The sequence below is a fragment of the Nycticebus coucang genome, chromosome 6, assembly GCF_027406575.1.
Source record: "Nycticebus coucang isolate mNycCou1 chromosome 6, mNycCou1.pri, whole genome shotgun sequence".
NCBI lineage: Eukaryota > Metazoa > Chordata > Mammalia > Primates > Lorisidae > Nycticebus > Nycticebus coucang.
In genome coordinates, this window is record NC_069785.1 from 52,246,408 (window position 1) to 52,268,781 (window position 22,374).

The 22,374-nt window shown below is 39.1% G+C and overlaps 1 protein-coding gene and 1 pseudogene across 9 annotated transcripts in view; one reads left to right on the forward strand and one right to left on the reverse strand.

Annotated features, from left to right (window-relative positions):
* The window catches only part of GABPB1 (GA binding protein transcription factor subunit beta 1), an 82,233-nt gene that overhangs the window by 13,796 nt on the left and 46,063 nt on the right, over positions 1-22,374 (reverse strand). For 5 of the 9 annotated variants that reach the window (XM_053596155.1, XM_053596153.1, XM_053596160.1 and 2 more), the window contains 4 exons: positions 15,771-15,938; positions 13,799-13,993; positions 12,165-12,312; positions 11,736-11,849 (listed from right to left, as the gene is read on the reverse strand). In XM_053596155.1, coding sequence (XP_053452130.1) covers positions 11,736-11,849; positions 12,165-12,312; positions 13,799-13,993; positions 15,771-15,938 — 625 coding nt within the window. The remainder of the gene's footprint in view (positions 1-11,735; positions 11,850-12,164; positions 12,313-13,798; positions 13,994-15,770; positions 15,939-22,374) is intronic. The other 4 variants (XM_053596157.1, XM_053596156.1, XM_053596159.1 and 1 more) reach the window with 1 other exon arrangement.
* Positions 13,471-13,554, forward strand: LOC128589290 (uncharacterized; annotated as a pseudogene).

Consider the following 22,374-nt stretch of genomic DNA (forward strand, 5'->3'; position numbering starts at 1 on the left):
CCTACCTGCTGAGCTATAGGCACCAAGCCCATTTTTTAATTTTTAATGAATTTTTGTAACATAATATGAACAATTTTTGACAGATTGTTTTTTATTTTATTTTTTAAGACAAAGCCTCAAGCTGTCACCATGGGTAGAGTGCTGTGGCATCACAGCTCACAGCAACCTCCAACTCCTGGACTCAAGCGATTCTCCTGCCTCCGCCTCCCAAGTAGCTGGGACAAAAGGCGCCCACCACAACGCCCAACTATTTTTTGGTTGCAGCCGTCATTGTTGTTTGGCAGGCCCAGGCTGGATTTGAACCTGCCAACTCAGGTGTATGCGGCTGGTGCCTTAGCCGCTTGAGCCACAGGTGCAGAGCCTGTTTTTCATTTTTGTCTTAAAATTTTTTCAACTAGGGGCAAGACATGATTGCAAGAGGGACTTTACCTAACAATTGCAATCAGTGTAACCTGGCTTATTGTACCCTCAATGAATCCCCAACAATAAAATAAATAAATAAAATAAAATTTTTTTTTCAACCATTAGTTATTTTAAGACAAAAAAGTTTTTATGTAAGTTTATAAAATCAGCACATGGCACCCCATAAATGCAGTAATGTACATACACAGTTATGATCTAATAAAAATAAACATTTCTTTATTAAAAGTATATCTTTATATTTATGTCTTTTATATAGCATTTTCTTTTTTACTTAGTGTTTTGTTTTTTTTTTTTAATTTTAAACTCAGCAGAAGGGAAACTGACCTTGGGTCTTCTGCTGAGTGATGGTATTTTATTTTAAGGATATTTCTAACATAGTAACCATAGTTTTTGGCAGGCAAGAAGAAATAGTTTAACAAAGTTTGTATTTGGGCAGCGCCTGTGGCTCAGTGAGTTGGGCACCAACCTCATATACCAAGGGTAGCGGGTTCAAACCCAGCCCTGGCCAAACTGCAACAAAAAAATAGCTGGGTGTTGTGGCGGGCGCCTGTGGCCCCAGCAACTTGGGAGGCTGAGGCAAGAGAATCACCTAAGCCCAACAGTTCGAGGTTGCTGTGGGCTATAACACCATGGTACTCTGCCCAGGGTGACACAGTAAGACTGTCTCAAAAAAAAAAAACCTTTGTATTTTAACTTTATAGTAGTAGACTAATCTTTTGAGTTTTTAATATATTAGTTCAATTATGTGTACGAGAACAGAAATCTAAGAGGCTTTAAACATTAAGTCTTAGAAACTAAAAGGACAGAAAATTCCTGTTGCATGTCGGTGTCTCTGCACATTTTGCTCAGTGTATGCTGCGTCGTTGCACTGCTGCCTGGACACAGGCATGCGGGCTCTGACACTGCTGTGTCTCTGTTGCATTCACCGGCTGAGCACCATCTTTGGAGCAGCCTTACCATTCCCGGCCACCCTCACAGACTGCACAGCTGCATAGCTGTTAGTATATCATCAGTGGGGAGAGCTTGTTGGCTACCACTAGCTATACAGCCCTCAATTTTGTCTACTGACCATTTTGTCTAGTCCCTGTGTGGAACCAAATTGTCTCAGTCTGTGGCAGGCATGTCAATTGCCATCCAGTGCGCTGTCGTCAGCTGGAGCAGTTTCTCTGTGACAGCTATCCCTGCGCTCACTTACCCAGCCTTGGCCAGCCCGTGTATTACCTTGTCCAGTCTGGCCAGGCACTGCCTCACCTCCCTGGCTCAGCTTGTCAGCCGTGCACTGTTCTACCTGACCCCTGCACCGCCATACTGAGGTTCTCATGGGTCTCGTGGTGTGTCCATGTACTACTGTCTTGATCACTTGCATTCACAGAAGTCTCCTGCTGATATCTGAAGTTACAAGTTTTGCAACACATTCACCCCATGGTGGGGGCGGGGGCACGCACATTTGGCATGTTCCTGGGAGAGGCACCTGGTGCTCAGTGGGAGTTTAAGGGACTTTATCCCTATAGTTTGACCTTTACAACCATTTCTTTATTCCTGAGACATTTAGGCGAATACTATTTATTTTTGGATCTTACACTAATAACAACTGGGTACTCAAGGGTTTTAGGCTTCTGTTTCTTCCACTCCACCTTGCTTAACTATAGGGCGTGATGGCCTGTCTTTCTAGGGTCCTTTGTTGTTGCATTTGCGTCACCACGGGCTGTGCCCTAAAGAAGGGTCATTTCTCTCCTCTCCTGAGGTAAACACGAGCACTGCTATGGTGAATCACACCCTGCTCCAGCTTAAGGAGCTACTTTGTTTCTTGGAAAGCTCCCTGCTGTTGTTGCTACTGTGTCTCCAGCTCCTCCTGGAGTTCCTGGACACTTGCTGCCTCACAGGGTGTAGTCTTGGTCTCCGCTCACAGAACTCTTAAGAATACCCAGCCCACCGTCCTCCCAGCCTTATGGACTCTTTTTTTCTCAAAGGCCTCTCCCACTTTCCCATGGTGTAGAGGGTTCTTTCCAGCCACAGGGCCACTCCTGGTGGGACTGCCGGGAATAAAATAGGCTTGGCACTAAGTAGTCATGGAAGGTCATCTTTCAGTCTCACCCTCCCCGAGTGCCTCCATACTGGCCCTAAGACCAATCCCATCCTCGTCACCATTTGTGATGCTAGTGTTCTAATTCATAGCCAGACTGGAGAGAAACTCAGGTACGAGAGAGGGCAGGTGCAACACGCTTTATTCGACTCACAGGCAGCTGGTGAGCTAAGTTATGTGGGAGGTGCACCCTAGCTCCTGGCAGCGGGGAAGCTAAATTACACATCACCATCCACGATCCGCACAGGTGAAAGGTCCTGTGCACCTTTATACTCACCGCAACAAAAGTGGCAACATGTTAAGCAGCAGTTACATAAGCTTGACCTCACTGTACACTGCTGTGACTATCTAGAAATGCAAGGTGCCTTCCCATAAATAAGAAAGCCCAAACATTTCCCTTACCCCACAGGGAGCAAAGGTTACCTTGATAATAAGCAGCACACAAATCTGGTACTGTGTGATACTAAAAGGACAACATCTGAACATCTACATAAATGAAATCCCAAACTATGCTCTTAATAATTTATGAGAGATTCAGAGAGAATTCTGGCAGCTTAAAACAGCATCTCTCGGCCGGGCGTGGTGGCTCACGCCTGTAGTCCCAGCGCTGTGGGAGGCCGAGGCAGGTGGATTGCCTGAGTTCAGAGGTTCAAAACCCATATGAGCAGCAGTCAGCCAGAGTAAGACTCCGTCTCTACTAACAACATCAAAAACAGCCAGCACCACAGGAGAAAGAAGAAAATCAACAAAAAAAAAAAAAAAAAAAAAGGAGTACTTCAAACAAAGATGAACAAGCACACTGAAATTAAAAAAAAAAAAAGCATCTCTCAACATATATGTATAAATTCATAATTCTATATATGTATCATTTTATCTATAAAATAAAATACATGCATAAATATATGTCACTGTTGCAGTCAAAGTGTTTGGTAATATTTAAAAATCATTTACAGGCTCAGTGCCTGTAGCTCAAGCGGCTAACGCGCCAGCCACATACACCAGAGCTGGCAGGTTCAAATCCAGCCTGAGCCTGCCAAACAACAATGACAACTACAACCAAAAAATAGCTGGGCATTGTGGTGGGCGCCTGTGGTCCCAGCTACTTGGGAGGCTGAGGCAAGAGAATCGCTTAAGCCCAGGACTTGGAGGTTGCTGTGAGCTATGATGCCACGGCACTCTCCCCTGCGTGACAGCTTAAGGCTCTGTCTCAAAAAAAAAAAAAAAATCATTACCCTCCCTGGGTGGAGGGAGGGTAATGGGTGGGACCACAACTACGGTGCATCTTAGAATGGGTACAAGCAAAACTTACTAAATGCAGAATACAAATGTCTACATACAATAACTAAGAAAATGCCATGAAGGCTACATTGAACGGTTTGATGAGAATATTTCAGATTGTATATGGAACCAGCACATTGTGCCCCTTTATTGCACTAATGTACACAGCTATGATTTAACAATTAAAAAAAAAAAAAGAAAGAAAAAAAATTTTTTTTTTTTTTTTGTAGAGACGAGTCTCACTATACTGCCCTCGGGTAGAGTGCCGTGGCGTCACACGGCTCACAGCAACCTCTAACTCTTGGGCTTATGCGATTCTCTTGCCTCAGCCTCCCAAGCAGCTGGGACTATAGGCGCCTGCCACAACGCCTGGCTATTTTTTTGTTGCAGTTTGGCCAGGGCTGGATTTGAACCCGCCGCCCTCGGCATATGGGGCTGGCGCTGTACTCACCGAGCCACAGGCGCCGCCCTCAAAACTATTTCTAAATGACATGGTGTGTATTTTTTAGTTTAGGAACACAGGTACATACCACCTCACCTGGCTGATTTTTTTACATTTTGTAGACCTGGGGTGGTCTTCTTACTCAGGCCAGTCTCAAACTCCTGGCCTAAAGTGATCCTCCTGCTTTGACCTCCCAAAGTGCTAGGATTATAGGTTTGAGCCACCATGCCCAGTCTTCTAAATGACGTTTGTTTTTTTTTAAATATATGGAGGCAACACACTTTATAAAAAGTATAAGTAAATAAAACTATCCATTACTGAAAACCAAGCCACCATCCAGATACAACGTTGCTGTGAAACATACCGGAGTTGCTACCAACACATAACAGGACATCATGGATATTGATAATCACAGGATTTACAAAAGACAGAGAAGCCATAAATACATGAACTTCTTTTTAAAAAGACAAGATACAGGGCGGCACCTGTGGCTCAGTGGGTAGGGCGCTAGTCCCATATACTGAGGGTGGCGGGTTCGAGCCCGGCCCTGGTCAAACTGCAACCAAAAAATAGCCGGGCATTGTGGCAGGCACCTGTAGTCCCAGCTACTCAGGAGGCTGAGGCAAGAGAATTGCCTAAGCCCAGGAGTTGGAGGTTGCTGTGAACTATGACGCCAAGGCACTCTACCAAGGGCAATAAAGTGAGGCTCTGTCTCTTAAAAAAAAAAATAAAGACAAGGTATATACTAGAATCCTACCTTTTAAGATGTACTCATGGCAAGGGACTGGGCTTCAACTCTGTTACTGTGTTATTTGGTAATCAAGAATCACACACAACGCCCTCCCCAGAATAATCAAAATGCAAAACAACCTTCATGTTTTGAGTGCTCTGTGGTTTTTGTTTGCCTTAAGCTATAATTAGTTTTTATCACCAACCACTTTAAAAAATTTCAGGAAGGTAATTACAAAATAAAACACAGGGTATATAAGAGTAATATATTCGATAGTTTCAAACTAAGGTTTCAAACACATTAAGTATTGCTTTGATTTTTAAAAAAATATCCATATGAAAAAGAAATGTTCACTCTGGTTGAATACTAACTATAGGCAGTAAATATTTTAAAGCATAATCAGGTAAGAAATTTCTGAGATCACACACACACATCAAGGAACAACTCAAAAACTTTCATCTTTGCATTATATGCAATGACTATCATTAGAATAACAAGCAGTTCTTGCCTTTCATCTAACAAGCTTTCTTTTTAAGTTGTGCTATGGTATGGTATTTAAGAAAAAATTAAGAGCTGGAACATATTCTTCTTAGTAAAGTATCTCAAGAATGGAAGAAAAAGTATCCAATGTACTCAGCCCTACTATGAAACTAATTTATGGTTTTCACATGAAAGCTATAACCCAGTTATAACCTAAGAATAGGGGGAAGGGGGAAAGGGAGGGGAAGGAGGGGGAGGTGGGCAGAGGGAAGGAGATCGGTGGGATTACACCTACGGTTCATCTTACAAGGGTACATGTGAAACTTAGTAAATGTAGAATATAAATGTCTTAACACAATAACTAAGAAAATACCAGGAAGGCTATGTTAACCAGTGTGATGAAAATGTGTCAAACAGTCTATAAAACCAGTGTATGGTGCCCCATGATTGCATTAATGTACACAGCTATGATTTAATAATAAAAAAAAATTAAAAGGAAAACAATAACGTAAAAAGACAAAGTACCCCCCCAAACCCTAAGAACAACCCAAGAGTAAAATGTTGAAACATACAAATGAAAGAAGACCCTGTCTCACAGTCTACTGTAAAAACTTTAAAAAGAATGTTGATTTTAAAAATATACATACTCCAAAATATAAAAAACCCCAAATAAAAATAATTGTACTATCATAAATACTGACCGAATTCAAAAGTCAAGGAAGGTAGGATGGAGGGTGAGGGATCAAAAACTACCCATCGAGTAACAATCTATACTATTTGAGCTAGGGGTACACTAAAATCCCTGATTTACAACTATGCAACAAAAAATACTCATACCTCCTAAATTTTTTAAAGAAAAAAAGTCAAGTTATAATATTTACAGAGTGCCTAGATAATCTGCCATACCTTTGAAGATATCTGTGTTCTCTTGTTCAGCATGACTTTTGAATTATAATACCATAGGGAAAACTGTCTTTGAAATGTTCTAAAAGACTCAAAATTCTACACAGGCATATTTAAACAATAAAATAGAAACTACATTAATTAAAGAAAAATAACTTTTCAAGGTATTGTGTCTGCATTTGAACCTGAAATTAAAAAGAAAAAAGGAAAAACAGCCTCACAAAGCCCAGTAAGTATCCCTTAAAGCCAATTCTGTTTTAATACCCTATTTTAGAAATAGACTAAAAAACAATGTACAGAAAGGACCTGATTAAAATTTCACAATTAGGGAGAAAAGAGGAACTTTTTAACAACTCCCAGATGCATTATACCTTTGGAAAAACCACCTTATAAGCAACTGGCAGAAGCTGCTCTAAATACAAAAAGGATGGTCATAGATATCATGGATTATTTTATCTAATCAAGATTATAATATCAAATACCCAATTAAGCAAACCGCGTGCCTAAACTATCCATGAAGTTTTGTCATCTTAACAATAGCTTGTTTACGTCAGCAAGGAAGCAGCCTGAAGAGGATGGCAATGAAATTGTGACAAGCATTGCAAACTGAGTATCTTTCCTTGCAAGAAGTGATCCAAAGCCTGGAAGAAGTCAGTTGGTCTAAGGTCCGGTGAATACAGTGGATGACAGAGTTTCCAAGTCCAGCTTCTGGAGTTCGAGCAGCATTGTTTGTATAACATGTGGTTGAGTGTTATCTCACGAGACAATGACCTGTCTCTACCGACAAGTCTCAGCTGCTTCATTGCAAGCATCCTCATCATTCTGTCCAATTGGCAGTAAACATCCACTGTAACTGACTGACCAGGTTTCAGGAAGGTGTAGCGAATACCAGTGCTGGACCACCAGACAGACACCGTTAGCTTTGTTTGATGAATATTCGCTTTTGGACTGTGTTTCAGCACTTTATCCAACCATTGTAATGAATGCTTGTAATATTCAGAAAGAATCCATTTTTCATCACACATAACAACAGACTGTATAAATAGTTTGCCTTTACGTAGTGACAGCAAAAACCAGCAAGCTTCAAGACTATTTCTCTTCTGACACTCATTTAATCCAGGTGGGACCCATCTATCCAGCTTCTTTACCTTGATAGTTTGTCTCAAATGGTCCAGTACTATTGGAACAGTAACAATAAACCCTGCTGCTAATTCATGTGTAGGCTGAGATGGATTTGCTTCCACTACAGATTCCTGTTCATCATCCACCTTGGTCTCAGGTTGCCCACATGGCTCATTTTAAAGATTAAAATCACGGAACAGAACTTCTCAAACTATCCACGTACTGTGCGTTTAATCCTTTCTAAACACTTTGTTGATATTTTGAGCCGGTTTGCATGATGGAGCTCATACTTAAAAAAGACATGAATTTTTGACTTATCCATGGTTTCACAAAATTGCTCTCAAAAACATTTGAAATATAGTCATAAGCCAAAATGTACATCTGAAAAAATGAGCATGTATCTTCACAATAAAAATAGAAGTATCAAAATGAAACGTCATAGGTATCAACTATATCAAACTTGGTACTAACGGAAATTGGGCATTTCATATTTAATAACCTGTACAACTGAGCCACAAGGAAGAAGCTAAGCCAAGTTGATAGATGACTGAAGGCCAGAGCTACAAAATAAAGAGTTTTACAAAAAAGTATTTTTAAAGGACCAGAAAACTACACTGCAGATGTAAGGCCCACATCTTAACCAAACACAAATCTCTGATTCTACATCCCAAATAACTCTCAAATCTGTTCAGTTATTATCTCTTTGCCAAATCATAATTCACACTACCCTTATATCTCTTCCCTGGCTGACAGCATTAGACTCCTAACTAAACTCCCTTGCAGAGCATTTGTTTAAGCCTGCCAAAGTAATCATTTTTAAAGTCCTGCATAATCTTACCCTCAACAATTTGAGTTACTTTCCTACTCACAAGGTTTAGCCACACTGGCCTTTGGGTCCCTTGAAAAGACAAACTCTTTCCAGCCTCAAAAGCTTCATGGTGTTGGGGCGGCGCCTGTAGCTCAGTGGGGAGGTGCCAGCCACATACACCGGGTCTGGCAGGTTTGAACCCAGCCTAGGCCTGCTAAAACAACAATGACAACTGCAACAACAAAAAAATAGCCAGGTGTGTGGCAGGCGCCTGTAGTCCCAGCTACTTGGGAGGCGGAGGCAAGAGCATCACTTAAGCCCAAGAGTCAGTCTGAGGTGGCTGTGAGCTAGGATGCCATGGCACTCTACCAAGGGCAATATAGTGAGACTCTGTCTCAAAAAAAAAAAAAAAAGAAAAGAAAAAAAAGCTTCACGTGTCTCTCCTCCTGAAGCACTCTTCCCTCAACTTTTACCTAATTCCTATTTAATCTTCAGTTTAAATGTCTCCTCCTCTGGGAAGATTCCTTGACCTACCAGAATGGTCTGTAACCTTTAATAGAAAGGACATGAAAATGTGGTTGCCTCTGTTTATTAACGAACAGTACACTACACTACATAGTAGTGGTTTTCCTCATGAGAAAAAAATGTAAATGTAATTCCCAAAGGGCAACTGGAATAACTTTTGAAAAGGAAATGATTTCCAAAATGGTATGATGGAATGAGCTCCTATCTATCTAAATCCAACCCACTCTCGGGGCACAATTCAACATGACCCCTCCACTGTACCCACTCCTAACTCCAGCTAAAAGTAATCTCTTTCCTCTGAACAACAACTGTAATTCAATGAGATTATTTTAATCATCAAGCATTGACAGTTATATTTGCCTGTAACATCAAGAAAAAAAGAGGTATTATTTGGTTTCTCAAGGAAAGCTTTATAATAGACTTTATGAGGTTCTCAATGGATTAATATTAAATTTTGTTTTATATATCAAAGGTAGTCCTAAGGTAATCATGAAGGTGCTATTTAAAGCTGTAATTTAAAAGTGAAATGCCTTGGTACCCTAGACTATGACAAGTGCTTTCCCTTTACATAGAGGACCAAGCCCAACCAGCCAACTTCCACTTAAAATGCAGTCCATCTGCTGCTGCATCCTGGCTAGTTGGCATCTAATAATGTCATCTCAATAGCCAGGCATTGTGGCAGGCGCTACATCATACCACTTGGTTGGTAAAAAAAATGTGAGCAGTAACAATTAATGTATTGATAGTTCTTCCAGTATATTTTGGTCTACCATCATTTAAAAAGGGCAAGACAGCAGCAGACTACTTATTTCAACAGACTACTTATTAGAAAAAGCTACAGAAACAGATAAATCCCCAAAGTAAAGTAGGAATAGTGATGCTTTTGCTTGATTTAAGACAAAATGATAATTATACAAACATTTAAATAATATATAATTCAAATATAACAAACCAAATTATAAACATTCTAAAAGAGATCAGCCCAGGGCGGCGCCTGTGGCTCAACTGAGTAGGGCGCCGGCCGCATATGCCGGAGGTGGAGGGTTCAAACCCAGCCCTGGCCAAAAACTGCAAAAAAAGATCAGCCCATAGATTACCTGAAGAAATTCCATAGGTGGGCCGGGTGCAGTGGCTCACGCCTGTAATCCTAACACTCTGTGAGGCCGAGGCAGGTGGACTGCCTGAGCTCACAGGTTTGACACCAGCCTGAGCAAGAGCAAGACCCCATCTCTAAAAATAGCTGGTTGTTGTGGCAGAGGCCTGTAGTCCCTGCTGCTTGAGAAGCTGAGGCAAGAGAATGGTTTGAGCCCAAGAGTCTGAGCTGTGAGCTATGACGTCCCAGTACTCTACTAAGGGCAACATAGTGAGACTCTGTGTCCCAAAAAAAAAAGGAAAGAAATTGCATAGGAGAGACAGTATATTATAAGTTGTCACAGAGGCACAACTTGGCAATCCAGACTTTGAGCAGAGTGCCGTGGCATCATAGCTCACAGCAACCTCCAACTCCTGGGCTCAAGTGATTCTCCTGCCTCCGCCTCCCAAGTAGCTGGGATTACAGGCGCCTGCCACAATGCCTGGCTATTTTTTTGGTTGCCGCCATCATTGTTGTTTGGCGGGCCCCAGCTGGATTCAAACCCACCAGCTCAGGTGTATGTGGCTGGCGCCTTAGCCGCTTGAGCCACAGGCGCTGAGCCTTTGAGCACAATTCTTTCACCACTTTACAGCTATGTGACCTTAGATAAAATTATTCAACTTCCATTAATCTCAGTTTTATCACATGTAAACTGGAGATACTATTACTATATTTTCCAGATCTTAAGAGGCCTTGAAAAGATATATATAAACATTTCTAGAATCAGGATGTCTCTGACAAGTGATGGTAAAAGAAACTGGACAGCCAAGTCAGAGAAATAATTTGTGTCAGATTTATCTTTGCCTGAGAATGTGCAAATTAAATTTTCAGAAGATATCTGATTACACACCTCAGCTGAGTTGTTTACATTGGTAGCAACTTACTTAGCTGAACTTTTATTTAATCCAAGCTCTTAAAATATCTGCAAAAAGATTCCACTATGTTGGAGCATTGAAGTGCAAAATTATTGTGTTCACAGAAGATTGTACGTCACATGCAATAAAAGTCAATTGAAATCACTGATCCTCTCAGACTAGACCAGAGATTTTCAATCAGTATGCCGTGAGAGGATCTTAAGTATGCTGCAAACACTTTTAAAGATCATTAATTATTTTCAAAAGAAGTTCAAAGCATAGTAAGTATATTCTTTTTTTTTTGAGACAGAGTCTCACTATGTTGCCCTCGATAGCGTGCTGTGCCATCACAGCTCACAGCAACCTCAAACTCTTGGGCTTATGCAATGCTCTTGCCTCGACCTCCTAAGTAGCTGGGACTACAGGCGCTCACCACAACACCCGGCTACTTTTTGTTGTTGTTGCAGTTGTCATTGTTGTTTAGCAGGCCCAGGTCGGGCTTGAACTCGCCAGCCTTGGTGTAGGTAGCTGGCACCCTACTCACTGAGTTATGGGCACTGAGCCTTAACTCTTTTTTTTTTTTTTTTTTTTTAATCAACAACAATTAAGTGTGCTACGGAAGTTTAACTATAGGTCCAAGTGTGCCGTGAGATAAAAAAGGTTGAAAAACACTGGACTACACCATAAAAAGAAAGAGAAGTTAGAGAAGTTGATGTGGCAAATTCATGGAGCCAAATTTATAAATGTTAGAACTTCAGTGACTTTCTAGAAAAGCTGTTATATTTTCAGAGGTACGTAATTTAATTAAAGAGAAAAAATTTACAGATTTAACCAAAAAGAAACCACCAATAAAATCTGTTTTCTCTGATATGCTTCTACAATTGCAAAGGTGCTGAAGAGGGAAAGTATTTGAATCTGCAATTTTTAATGCACACATTTGATTCGTTTTTCTAACCTGGAGTTTCTGAAGAATTGGACAATGGTGCAGATGCTTCAGCTAAGGCAGCTAATGTAGCTAATACTGATGTAGAAGAGTTTCCAAACTGAACAGCCGATACGCCCGTTTCGTCTATAAGAAAAAAGAAAATAGATTTTAATTTCTAAGGAGTTTAATCCAATGCATATTTCTGATTTCTATTTTATTCAATTCTTAACTGAAGCTTGGATAGCCTGAGTTTTTGAAAGGTAATACTGCAGAACATTTTGCAATATCACCTTTCTTTAGATTATTTTGAATCCTAAAAATTTATTTTAGCCAATTATACCAAAGAATATAAGATAGCTGATATAATCTTACCCTCATTCTCCAAGAGTCCTTTCTTAAAAAGGATGAATACCTACTAAGCATAAAATCCCAACAGCTATCCTATATGCATCTCAATACCTGTTGCCTTGGATGAATTTTCTGAAGATACCAGACCTGTTAGGTTCACCACCCCTCCAGGTCCAATGATAAACTGTGGTGTTGCAGCGTGTATCGTCACAGTGTCGGGACTCTCCGGGTTTGTGTTGATTTGGTTCTGCATAGCAATCTAGGGGACAAATCACCACAGTGTGTTCAGAATTATAACCAGAACATAAAATACAAATTCTCTTCACAGTACAAATACACACATAAAGGAACATTCTCTAAGAAGAATCTTATAATACAAATGGAAATATATGTCATGGTCCACAGAAAGTATAGTAGTAAAACATAGGTATGAATTTACATCCTAAGTCCCCCTCTTAGGTAAAGTAGCAAAATCCTGTGAGAAGAGAAACGGGTAAACCTCTGAAAAGGTTTTATAGAACACAGAAAAATCAGACACTGAACAATATTCTACTAGCTATAGCTACAGAAATTAAATTATTTCTTCTATTGCATTAGCAATATATAACACTACACATATAATACATGGCCTTCTCAACTAATTGTTCCCAGCTTCAACCCCAACCCCTAACCTGTACTCTTAGGAGTAGGAGAATGGAAAAAGATATGGTAAAATTCAATTTCCTGAACATGAAACATTTTTTAAGTAACTAGAGGAAGTTCAACAGAGTCGGGTGGTCTTAAAGAGTTCTACTGGGAAGAGGAAAGAGAAGATAGGCAAAAAGAGGCAGTAAGTAAAGATAATTTATTTACATCATATCATCTAGCTGAAAAAAAGAAATAATGTTGGTCACTAGAAAACCTACCCCAACGCCAGAAACAAGTATATCCACAAACAGATTTTTTGGAAGATGTTATAAAATAAAAAACTCTGAATGATAAAAATTAAATCACTTACTCCAGGGATATTACTATGGATACAAAACATGTTTTTTAATTTTTTTTTTTTTTTTTTTTTTGTAGAGACAGAGTCTCACTTTATTGCCTTCAGTAGAGTGCCATGATGTCACAGGACTCACAGCAACCTCTAGCTCTTGGGCTTCAGCGATTCTCCTGCCTCAGCCTCCCAAGCAGCTGGGACTACAGGCGCCCGCCACAACGCCCGGCTATTTTTTGGTTGCAGTTTGACCGGGGCTGGGTTTGAACCTGCCACCCTTGGTATATGAGGCCGGTGCCCTACTCACTGAGCCACAGGCACCACCCATGTTTTTTAATTTTTATAAAGTAATTTATAATAGACTTTGAAAAAACATATAGTACCCCAAAATGCAACAAGATAATTAATAGAATAAAATGTCTAGAAATTAATAGAATAGCTAGCTTTGCGCAGTGGCAGTATCGTAGCCAATGAGGTTTATCTGAGGCGCGATTATTGTTAATAGAAATTAATAGAATAAAATAAAAAGAGGAACTTAAAACACAGAAAATAATCACCTTATCTAATCTAATAGAAAAAGGCTGTGGTTTAACAATCATCAAAACAGCAGTAAACAAACAGGAAGTGAAAAAGAAAAAGGCTTGTCCAAAATAACTAAGTCTACAATGGAAAGCTACAAGCTAAATAGTTTAAATCATTCACAAGACAGAGATCCGTTAACATACAAAGTTTCTTTGTTTATTTTCTTAAATAAAGAGCCAGAAGTTACCTGTAATATCTCTGCTAAATCTTCATTCCCGTTGTCTATTGAGATATCAAATGCAGTTTTACAAAATTTACTTTGCGTGTGTACATCAGCACCATATTTGATTAAAAGTTCCACCACCTCTTGATGATTGTGTTCTGTGGCCCAGTGTAGAGCTGTCATCTTTAACATGTCCTTTGCGTTGACATCGGCACCATGCTACAAAAATAACAGTATTTTCAAAATAAGAGATTACTAAAATACGAAATACTGTATGAAGAATTCCGAATATGAAAATACTAGTCCCTATGCTTTAAAAAGCAAGAATACACTCTACAAAGGCCATAAAGTGAAACTCTGAATCTACAAAAAAAAATAATAAATAAAATAAAAAGCAAGAATAACACAATCAATTCTTTATTTTTGTGTATTAAATACATGTTCCATCAACTTGCCTGTCAATCACTTTTTTATCATGTGACTCTCCTCACTGCTTTCTTTCTACTTTCCCAGGAATGAAACAATGATTTTCTCAGTCACCCAGCTATAGGCATGAAAGGCCAGACTTGGGTAAGAAATAAAGGAAACTATGAGCATTCCTCCAAAATCCTCTTTAATTTTATATGAGAGCTCATCCCCTAGAGTTCCTTACTGACATAAAAACAGACTTTCGTGTCAAAACCAAAAGGAATTAAAAGAGAGCAATCTAGAGGTACACTGTCCAAGATGAAAGCTTAAACATTAAGCACTTGAAATGTGGCTAGTCAGAATAGAGATGTACAGTATGTGAAAATACACATCAGAATTCAAAAATTTAATACCAAAATAATAGAATGTGAAATAATTTTTATATTGATTTCATTTTGAAATAATCTTTGTATATAGTGGGTTAAAATACATTAAAATAACTTTTGATGTTTTTATTGTAGTTAATAGGATATCTGAAATTATAGTGCATCTAATTATGTAATTGCATTTATGGCTTGCATTTCTTTCTTTTAGATAGGCTGATCTTCTAGAGGCTAGGATAAAAAGAATTAAGAATAACGTCTGCTACTGTATGCTTCAGAATTTTCTACATCACTCTTTGGCATTTAGATGATTAAATTTATATTACTTGCTATTTTGTTTATTAATCATTCAAGCCTAATGATCCCTTTCATTATCATTCTCATTGTATTAAGAGAAAGCTGTAGCTCCTCACCCTAAGGTACACCCTAGTTTAAGAAATCAATTATTGGATTTAACTAAGAATCCATCTAAAGGAAGTTTTTTAACCTCACAAACGAAAACTTTTAAGGTAATTTTCATATAATGGTCTTATATGCACAAAATAGTAGATATCATCCGTAAAACATTAATAGGCATTCTATAAAACTAGTTAACTAAGAATCCATCTAAAGGAAGTTTTTTGACCTCACAAATGAAAACTTTTAAGGTAATTTTCATATAATGGTCTTATATGCACAAAATAGTAGATACCATCCGTAAAACATTAATAGGCATTCTATAAAACTAGTTCCCTTCTCTTTCTTTTTTTTTTTGAGACAGAGTCTCACTATGTCACCCTCAGTAGAGTGCCATGGTGTCACAGCTCACAGCAACCTCAAACTCTTGGGCTTAAGCGATTTTCTTGCCTCAGCCTCCCAAGCAGCTGGGACTACAGGCGCCCAGAAACATAACGCCCAGCTAGTTTTTGTTGTTGCAGTTGTCATTGTTGATTTTAGCTGGCCTGGGCCGGGTTCGAACCCACCAGCCTCGGTGTATGTGGCCGGCGCCCTACCCACTGAGTTATGGGTGCCACCACCTAGTTCCCTTTTCTTTTTTTTTTTTTTTCTTTTTGCAGTTTGGCCCAGCTGGGTTTGAACCCGTCACCCTCGGTATATGGGGCCAGCGCCCTACTCACGGAGCCACAAGCACCACCCACCCTTTTCTTTCTTATAAAACCATAAGGGCTTACTTTCAAAAGCAAAGGGCAAAAACAAAAACCACATACCTTAAGCAAAACCTCTACTATGCTGGCATGGCCCTCAGAAGCTGCCATGTGCAGTGGTGTCCGGTCCACTTTGGTTCTGGCATCTCTACTTACGCCAGCTCGGAGTAGTACCTCTGTGGTGGAATAATGCCCATACTGTGCTGCCAGATGAAGTGGAGACGTTCCCAGCTAGTCACAAGAAAAAAAAAATTCACATTTACTATCATTTTTAATGTATTTCTACTACTATGTACTATTTTATATTTTCTGTCTACACAGTAACTCAAAAGAAATGACCAGGTTATGCTTATCACAGCCTCTACACAGAGGCCTTCAAGAATTCTCAAATACTTGGGTGAAGAAGAAATGCTGATAGTTCATATAATTCAAACTTTCTTCATTATTTTTTATCAGATAAATAGCCAAAACAAAATTAATTTCATTAGGGATTAGAGATGATTAAGGTTTGAGAAGTTTTTCTGAGTACTGGAATGTTTTCTTCATACCAATTACATAAAACTTGCTAAATTAACTTATTTTTGTCTATAAAATTCGTAACAAATTCAATGGGGCAAATGCTTATGATAATTGGATCAAAACTTTTGTAGGAGTTTAAAAATTAATTAAAGCACCTCAGTGACCTTTTTTTTTTTTTTCTTTTTTTTTGAGACAGTACTTTGTCACCCAGACTAGACTGCAGTGGTGTTATCATACTCATTGCAACCTCAAATTCCCGGACTCAAGCAATCCTCTTGCCTTCACATCCCTGGTAGCTAGGACTATAGTCACGCATCACCAGGCCCAGCTAATTTTTCCTTTTTTTGTAGAGATGGGGTCTTACACTTGCTTAGGCCGTTCTCAAACTCCTGGCCTCAAGCAATCCTCCTGCTTCAAAGTACAGGATTATAGGTGTAAGCCATCGGGCCATGCCCTCAGTGATCTTCTTTTTTTTTTTTTGTACAGACAGTCTCACTTTGTCACCCTAGGTAGAGTGCCGTGGCGTCACAGCTCACAGCAACCTCCAGCTCCTGGAGTTAGGTGATTCTCTTGCCTCAGCCTCCCGAGTAGCTGGGACTACAGGCACCCACCATAATGCCTGGCTGTTTTTTTGTTGCAGTTTGGCCAGGGCCGGGTTTGAACCCGCCACCCTCAGTATATGGGGCCGTGCCCTACCCACTGAGCCACAGGCACCGCCCATAAGTGATCTTTTTAAAAGGGGTTCATACAGGGTGGTGCCTGTGGCTCAAAGGGGTGGGGCACCAGCCCCATATGCCGGAGGTGACGGGTTCAAACCCAGCCCTGGCCAAAAACCACAAAAAAAAAAAAAAAAAAAAAAAGGGGTTCATACAGTCATTTTTCAAAGAAAAATCTGAGGTATATTTGCCAAAAGTGAGTCAGGATGGAAACAAAACAGAAGCCAGTTCTGAAATTGGTTCCAGCTCTAAGCATTAAATTGACATCTACAATATACAGATGAAGTACTAAATATGAGTGAAGCATCTTATCAGAGGCAGACTTTAAATATGTGAATACTAAATATGAGTGAAGCGTCTTATCAGAGGCAGACTTTAAATATGTGAAATTTAGAATTAAGTTACATCACATGCATTTAGAGCCAGAAAAAACCCTACATGTCTGATTATCAAGTCACTAATATTCTAAGAACTAAGATATTTTCACTAGAATATGAAACTTGCTAGGCCCACCACTATAATAACAGCAAGTTTATTAAATGCTTTCTATGGAACACACTATGCTAAGACCTTAACAACTATTATCTCATTTAATCTCTTGGGAACATAGTTATTATTATTATTACCCTCATTTGGCAGTAAAAGAATTTAAGGTACAAGAGGTTATTAGTTTGCCTGAAGTAACACAACAAGTAAGAGTTATAATACAAAGCTAGGCATATGCTCTTAATACGTGACAAAAAATGGAAATAATTTACTTTAAGATTATTTTATTATTAATAAAAATCATATATACAGGTATACACACACACACATACACGTATATTTTAAATTAGAGAGAGTCTCACTGTGTTGCCCAAGCTAGATCACGGTGCATGCATCACAGCTGTGTTGTCGAGGCTATGTTGTAGATGTGATCATGGTGCACTATAGCCTCAAATTGCTGGGTTCAAGCAATCTTCCTGCCTTGCCCCAGTTAAAACCTTGTATTTTTAAGGAAAGGTCATTCCAGCAGATCAAAGTGCTTTCTCCATTTTGTCATGTTTTTCTATACCTTTTTTACATCACATCTAATATATATATTTTTACATTACATCTAAATATATATTAGAAATTAAGAAATAAAAATAAAATATATATATTTTCTAATATATAATGAAATATTTTTTCATATATATATTTCATATATATATCTTATTTCAGTTTAATGTGAGGGTACAGACAACTAGGCCACAACATTTCAATTTGTTAGATAGGTACAGTCTCTCTTGTAGTTGTGTCCTGCACCCAAATGGTGTGCCATATACCCCTACATTGTGCCCATTAAGTGGGAGCACTCCAACCCCCTTCTTTAGCCCCTCCTTTGTTCCCCCTCCCCACAACTTGAAATGAGTTTTTCTCCTATGTGGGCATGAATTAGATCATCTACTGGCTTCAAATTGTAGTGAGGACACTGGATATTTGCTTTTCCATTCTTGTGATACTTTACTGAGAAGAATGTGTTTCAACTCCAGGTTAATGCAAAAGATATAAAGCCCCCATCTTTTGTGGCTGAATAGCATTCCATGGTATACATATACATAGTTTGTTAATCCATTCCTGAGTTGATGGGCATTTAGGTTGTTTCCATGTCTTGGCGATTGTAAACTGAGCTGGGATAAACAATCTAGTGCAAATGTAAATGCACTAAATGTAAATCCTTTTATGATAAAAGGATTTTTTTCTAGGTAGATGCCTAGTAGTGGGATTGTGGGGTCAAAAGTAAAAATCCTAAAAGAAAATATGGGAAAAACTCTTGAGGATGTCAGCCTAGGAAAAGATTTTATGAAGACGTCTTCAATGGCAATCGCAACAAAAACAAAAATAAACAAATGGGACTTAATCAAACTGAAAAGCTTCTGCACAGCTGAGGACACAACAATTTAAACCAAATAGACAACCTTCAGAACAGCAAAAGATATTTTCATGTTACAAATCTGACAAAGGTTTGATAACTAGGATCTATAGAGAACTCAAATTAATCAAGAAAAAAAGAACAAACAATCCCGTCTATCACTGGGCAAGAGACATGAACAGAAAATTCTCTGAGGAAGACAGACAAATGGCTAACAAACATATGAAAAAATGTTCATCGTCCCCAGTCATCAGAGAAATGCAAACCAAAACCACTCTGAGGTATCACCTAACCCCATAAGATTAGCCCATGTCACAAAATCCCAAAGTTGCAGATGCTGGCACAGATGTAGAGAGAAGGGAACACTTTTACAGTGTTGGTGGGACTGCAAACTAATACACCCTTTTTGGAAAGAAATACAAAGAATCCTCAAAGAACTTAAATTCTAATATCTAATGAAAGTATTGCAATAGCCCATTTAGCAACCAGGAGTTTTGCTCAGTGTGACATTGTATTATTTTTCTTCTTGAAACCTTCCCTTTTTGGCTGTTGATACAAAATATATATACATACATATGTGTTGTTTAAAGAAAAAAATAAGGCAAACATTTGTGAAATCAATACCACACACTCTAGAAATAAACATTATCATTAATTTAAAACCTTCCTGTGAGCTACTTCCTAACCACAAACCCCTCTCTCACCCCCAGAGATAACTACTATTCTGAATTTTGTGACAAACACTGCTTTGCTTTTCTTTGTATCACTTATGTATCCCTAAATCATATACTTTGATTTTGGCTGTTTTGTATTTATTTATTTATTTATTTTTTTTTTTTTTGGTTTTTGGCTGGGGCTGGGTTTGAACCCACCACCTCTGGCATATGGGACCGGTGCCCTACTCCTTGAGCCACAGGCACCGCCCAACTGGCTGTTTTGTATTTAAATAGAAACATACTGCACATATTTTTCTGTGATTAGTCTTCTTTTGTTTAACATTATATTCCTGAGAATCAACCATGTTAATAAACACAAGGGTAGTTCGCTAATTTTGTTCTACAATATCCCATCTAATGAATAAACCACATTTCACCAATCTACTGATGAACATTTGGATTTTTTTTTTTTTTAGACAGAGTCTCACTTTATCGCCCTTAGTAGAGTACTGTGGCGTCACAGCTCACAGCAACCTCCAACTCCTGGGCTTAGGTGATTCTCCTGCCTCAGTCTCCCAAGTAGCTGCGACTACAGGCGCCCACCACAACGCCTGGCTATTTTTTGTTGCAGATTGGTTGGGGCCGGGTTCGAATCCGCCACCCTCGGTATATGGGGCCAGCGCCCTATGCACTGTTTTTATTTATAATGCTGCTGCTAAATACTGTGTATGTGTCTCAGGCACAAGAACAGAAGTTTCTCTTGGGAATATTCTTAGACATTTAACTGCTATGTCATAGGGTATGCACAGGTTCAAATTTGCTTGGTATTGACAAATTGTCCTCCAAAACAATTATGCCAAATTCACACTTCTACCAAAAGTACTTGAGATTTCCCACTTCACTATTTCCTCACCAAACCTTGCTATTGCCCAACATTTTTTGGCTAATCTGGATATGCAATAGTGTTTCATGATTTTACTTTGCATATGCCCAATCACTAAGGCTGTTGAACATCTTTTCACGTTCATTGGTCAGACTTTCTCTTTGGTAAAGCAGAGTATCAAGTCACTTGTCCAGTTTTCTATTGTCTTGTTTGTCTTTTTTACTATCAACCTATGGGAATTCCTAATGTTAGTATATTAGGAATATCCCCCTTAAAATCTCTTTGTCTTGGGCGGTGCCTGTGGCTCAGTGAGTAGGGCGCCGGCCCCATATGCCGAGGGTGGCGGGTTCAGACCCAGCCCCGGCCAAACTGCAACAGAAAAATAGCCGGGCGTTATGGCGGGCGCCTGTAGTCCCAGCTGCTTGGGAGGCTGAGGCAAGAGAATCACGTAAGCCCAAGAGTTTAGAGGTTGCTGTGAGCCGTGTGACGCAACGGCACTCTACCAGAGGGCGGTACAGTGAGACTCTGTCTCTACAAAAAAAAAAAAAAAAGATCTCTTTGTCTTGATATACTACAGCATCACTATGCTGTATTTAGCTGTGGATTATTTCTTAATTGATCCTACTAGACATATGTTGGGCTACTCAAATCTGTGGACTGCCACCTTTCATCAGTTCTGAAAAATTCTCAGCCATTACCTTTTCAAATTATTTCATCCATATTATCTCTCTCCCTCTTCTGGATCTATGATTAGATATGTTTGGCTTTCTCACACTATCTGTCATAATTCTTAACATTTCTTTTATATTTTCCATCTATTTTTGTCTGTTTTATGCTATGGATCCTTTTTTCTTATCTTTGAGTTTACTAATTTTCTCTTTAGTTGTTTCTAAACTTTTATTTGAAATCCTGCTAGGTCTGCTTCTGTTGTCGGTTGTTTCACCAAGTTATTGTTCAAGTGGCCTTGTGTTTGAGGGTTAGTTAGTATTGACTGCTCATTTTCTTAAAATTTTGTTTGTGTACAATAACTGTGGGATGAAGAGTTTCCTCCATAGAGGATGTGCATCTATTTCTGCCAGGAACCTGGGGTAATTAATCCCTACTCCAGAGATCATTTCAAATTTCATTTCTCAGTTTACAACGTTTTAGAATACATAGGTATTTGAGAGTTCAGTCTGCAAACATTTGCAAGAGACTCCTTGTGATTCCAAATTCTCACCAACAATTTTTTTTCTCTCTCTATTCAGTGCCTTGGATCAAATCAGGTCATTTTCTTTGCAGTACCCTGGTGGTAGGGGCAGGGCCAACTAAAAGGAAGGAAAGGGTATTTGTGGTTTACACTGAAGGCACAGCTCTTTGGGATTCCACAATTACGGAAGGGAATCTCCTCTCAGACAGTCTCGGGTCTTTGTCTTTAAGTACCTCATGCCAGTGAAGTGGGTAAATCAATAGCAAATCTGAGTTCAGCAAATGTTCTTTACAGTAAAATTTATCAACTTCACTTACTGTTTGAGGTTGATAATCTTTCTAATTCAGCAGTATACCAAGAAGACTTTGTTTAAAATATTTAATCAAAAAAGTATTTATCTTTCAAAGATAAATGCTGCAATACTTACGGATGAAATGATATAGCTCCTGAAATTTGCTTTACAATAATACAGAACAAAGAAAGTAGATGGAGTTACAGAGAAAACAAACTTCACTATGATTTGATAATTTTTGAAGCCGGATGAAGGGTATACAGGGAGATATATGTTTGAAGTTTTTCACAATTAAATCCACAAAATCAAGAATTCTTAAGCCAGGTGCAGTGGTGAGCACCTACAGTCCAATCTCCTTGAAAGGCTGAGGTAGGAGGACTGCTTGAGCCCAGGGGTTCTAGACCAGCCTGGGCAACACAGCAAGACCTAATACTTTTTTTTTTTTTTTTTGTAGAGACAGAGTCTCACTTTATGGCCCTCGGTAGAGTGCCGTGGCCTCTACCGAAGCTCACAGTAAC